The 4,479-nt window shown below is 36.8% G+C and overlaps 1 protein-coding gene across 1 annotated transcript; it reads right to left on the bottom strand.

Moving 5' to 3' along the window:
* Positions 1–588: 588 nt before the first annotated feature.
* On the bottom strand, positions 589–4,445 carry LOC121940503 (ATP-dependent RNA helicase DHX33-like; the record flags this gene model as incomplete). The annotated part of the gene is made up of 6 exons (XM_042483271.1): positions 4,223–4,445; positions 3,869–4,039; positions 2,731–2,916; positions 1,986–2,097; positions 882–1,041; positions 589–677 (listed from the first exon to the last, which is right to left on the bottom strand). Coding segments are annotated over exons 1-6 (889 nt in total), but the record flags the coding sequence as incomplete, so codon positions are not given.
* Between the last annotated feature and the right edge of the window lie 34 nt (positions 4,446–4,479).

Here is a 4,479-nt window from a genome sequence, read left to right as displayed (position 1 = left end):
CAAGAAAAAAATCAACATTTTTAAAATTTTCATTAAAAAAACAACAAAACACAAAATAATTTTAAAGAAAAAAAAAACAAAAAGAAGGAAAAAGAAAAAAATTACAATTTTTTAAAAAAGAAAACATGCCTTAAAAACCTGGTTTTCTTTAACAAATACATTATGAGAAAAAGTTTTCTATAAAAAACACCAAACAATTTAAATAATACAAAAAACATTTTTTTTGTAGACAAAGACAAAGACAAAGAAAAAAAGTTTTTTTTTCTTTTTAAAGAAAAACATGAATTTCAAAGCCATGTTTCTTTTTTAAATAAATTATAAGAAAAAAAATAAAAATAAAAAATTCTTTAAAAAAATCAAAGTCATACACATTAAAGCTGCGTTATGTCCACAGCTGCAGACAATGTATTTACTGCTGTTATATTACTATCATTTAATTGTTGACATAAAGCAAATTGCCATGATTTTTCAGAAATTATTAAATTAAATCAGTTATTTTTACTAGACTGACTTCTACCATGACTTTTCCAGGTTTTCAATGACCCTCCTGGACAATCATGCAGAGATTCTTGATCTGCAGCATTTTACCTGGAGACGGTTTGGACATGAAATCAAAATTCATCACATCTGGAATCCCCAGAGCCATGAGCTGCAGCATCACGCCGGCCAAGTTACACCTGCAGAGCGCGCGCGCACACACACACACACACACACACACACACACACACACACACACACACACACACACACACACACACACAAACACAAACACACACACACACACAGAGGAGCGTTCAATCACGCTGACCTAAATAATTCAGGATGTGAGACTCAGATTTCTGCAGATCAGCACAAAGTGAGCTTTAGCTTCTGTTCAGTACCTCTGGATCTCGGGGACAGTCATGGGGACGAGGTTGTCAAACTCCTGCTCCGTGTAGAGGCGGTAGCAGGAGCCCGAGTCCTCCCTGCCGGCCCGACCCGCTCGCTGCCACGCCTGAGCTTTGGAGACCCGCTGCACCGCCAGCACCTCCAGCCCGCTGTCTGAGACACACAGAGACCAAACATTATGATCAGACTGCAAAAACAAAATACACTGTCAAAGTGTGTAAAGTGCAAAAGCAAAATATACTTAATGTATCAAAAGTTAAAGGACTGCTTCTATATAAGAGTTATTAAGGACAAAAAATGACTTAATAATCAATAAATAAATATATAAATACAGGAAAAACTAAGAAAATAATTGGTTTAATAAATAATAGATGAATAAATGCATAATAAATTAGTGAAAGAATTGCTAAATAAATAAATGCAGAAAAAAATAAATTCATAATAAATAAATAAAAATACAGACATAAATTCATAAATACATTTAGGAATAAATAAATGAATGAATGAATGAATGAATAAATAAATGCAACTGCAAGTGAATGCAGAAATAAAATCAGTGTATTATAAATCAACAAAATAATACACAAATAAATCCATGAAAAAAATATTTGAGTGGCTGAAAATGCTGAATCTAGAAATTAATTAATAAATAGCTAAAAAATAAACAAAATAAAAAATGGATAAATATGAAATTAAATAAATATGGAAATAAACAGATAAATGTATACATTTAGAAAAGTCTATAATTAAACAGGTCATAAATATTTTAAATATATTCCTACATTTTTATACAACTACATTTCTTTATTTTCGTATCAATTTGTGCCTGTATTTATTTATTTATTTATGTATTTAATCAGTCAATCTGAGCCTTTCAGTGACAAAAAAGCACTTTTCATGCACATAAACCGTCGGTGGTTTCATTGCAGCCTGCCGGCTGCAGCGCTCTCTCTCTCAAACTGAACCAGTTTAAAAATTTGCTGTTCCTGTTCGAAACTTAAACACAAAAACGTGAAAACAGGATGCAGCTTTAAAACAGCAGAGCTCGTTGATTCTGGTGTGAGAGCGTGTGTGCAGAGCAGACTGAAGCCTCTCACCGGGATTGAAGCGTTTGGCCTTCACCATCCCCGTGTCGATGACGAATTTGATCCCAGAGATCGTGACGGACGTCTCGGCGATGTTTGTCGAGAGGATGACCTTCCTGCATCCCTAAAAATGGGAAGATTAATACAGATTAATTAGTCTATAATCACAGTTCCAACACAATATCATGGACAACATTTCTTTGCTGTGACTTTTAATACATCAGTACAGAATAATTAAACTAAAACTGGCTCTAACTGGCTGCTCTGCACTTGTGTACATCTTTACGATGTTGTATTTTCCTTAATTTTATACTCTATTTTTGAGCTTATTTTTGCACTAAATTTTATCATTATTTCATCTTTTACTCATTATCAAGAGAATTTTACCCATTCTATGATGCATTCCATGTTTTCTATTTTATGATTTTATTTTATTTTTACATGCAGGTTTTAATATGTCTTTTTGTCTTTTATGTGAAGCACAATTTAATTTCTTTCTTGTAAAGCACGCTGGGCTGCATTTCTTGTATGAAAGGTGCTATATATATATATATATATATGTGTGTGTATATTAAATACATATGGCTTTACAAAGAAAATCAGAAAACAAAGTTTTGTGTTTTGTGGCACTTTGACGTCAGTGAACACAGCAGAGCGCAGACTTCAGATCTGAGAACAGGGTCGGTTTTTTTTGCTATAAACGTGTCTCTTTTGTCTGCACCGCTCTGTTTCTGCTGTGTGTTTCTGCCGCCGTTACCTTGGGAGCCGGCTGGAAGACCCTGAGCTGCTGCGCCGGGGGCAGCGAGGCGTACAGAGGGATGACCACCATGGGGCCGCAGCCGTCGGGCAGATGCTTGGCGATGTCCCTGCACGTCCGAGCCAGAGCCTCGATCTCCTCCTGACCCGTCATGAACACTAAGATATCATGTGACGGAGGCGCCTCCTGCGTACAAACAACAAGAGCGCGTTGTGATGCGGCGTCAGGGAGAATCAGCACAGAGCGTGCACACAGGAAGCACGTTTACTCGCAGCTTTGGCTTTCGTAACGCCGACGGTGAGAGAGGCTGCATTTACGAAATAAAAAAGGGAAAATAAAACACCTTTAATGAGGAAGTCCAGTCAGTGCTGATGATGACGTATCGATCGATGTATCGCACCGCGATTCACTGAGGCTGAGTCGAGGCCAACCCTTCAGAATAAAAGCACCACTGGTTCCACTCTGATTTATCTAATTATAACAATACTTAGAAGTTACTATAACTTACTAGCATTTACATTTATTATAACAGCACTTCATTTAAATTTATTATACAATGCTTAATTTAAATTTATTCTAACAGGTCTTTATTTAACTTTATAACAGTAATTTATATACCTTTATTTCATTAATACTTTACTTTACTTACTTTAGTAATTTATTTTACTTTATTATATCAGTGCTTTACTTAACTTTATAACAGTACTTTATATAACTTTATTACATAAGTACTTAACTTTATTATAAAAGTACTTTATTTAACTAAATTATACATGAAAACGCTCTATTTAACTTTCTTATAACAGTAATTCAACTTTCTTATATCAGTACTTAAACTTTTTAACAGATGGTTATTTAACTTCATTGTATTATTACTTTGCTTAACTTAATCATAACAGTACTTTCTATAACTTCATAATATCAGTACTTTATTACTGCAGTATTTATTGCTTCAGTCGACTACATTTACCATCAAAGCTAACTGGACATCCACATAAAATGTGGCAAATTTTCCCTTTAAATAAGAAAAACTGCGTTTGTCAGGGTCCTAAGTATTCAGCTAAAATAAAAACACCACATCACAAGAACTTACTAATGCAGTAAAACTGTTAAATACTCGCAGGTATCTGCAGAGTACCTGATGGATCTGGAAGACGGAGACGAGCGCAGCCTGCAGGTAGTCTGACTGCGGCTGCTTGGTGTAGTAGATCTGGATGGGATGCTGTCTGCCCTCCAGGTACAGGACGGGCGACTTGTTGAAGTACTCGGAGAACAAATCCACGTCCATGGTGGCTGACATCACGATGACCTGTTACCAAAAACAAAACCAAAAAAATCATCAATTAAGCCTCCTTTGTAACATGTTGAAATCTGTCTGAAGTGCAGTTTGAATTGTTTGGGGTTTGGACGTATAAATGTGAATATCGTCTGCATAGAAATGAACAGTAAAGAAACACGTGCAGTGGCGGGACTGAAGAGCTGGACGCCGTACCTTCAGCGGGATCTTGTTGAGTTCTCTGCGCCTACGTTGAGCGGTCTTAACCACGCCAAACAGCACGTCAGTGTGCACGGTGCGCTCGTGAGCTTCGTCCAGCACCACCACCGTGTAGCGCAGCAGCAGGGGGTCTCCGATGGCCTCACGCAGCAGCATGCCATCGGTCATGAACTTCAGCTTCGTCTCGGAGGAGGTGACATCCTCAAAGCGCACCGTGTAACCAACCTGAAAGAGAGTTTTTGTTCACTGACAGC

Source organism: Plectropomus leopardus, unplaced genomic scaffold (assembly GCF_008729295.1).
Source record: "Plectropomus leopardus isolate mb unplaced genomic scaffold, YSFRI_Pleo_2.0 unplaced_scaffold887, whole genome shotgun sequence".
In the NCBI taxonomy this organism is placed as follows: Eukaryota; Metazoa; Chordata; class Actinopteri; order Perciformes; family Serranidae; genus Plectropomus; species Plectropomus leopardus.
Note: the sequence above shows the minus strand (reverse complement) of the source record. Positions and strands in the feature narration are given on the sequence as shown.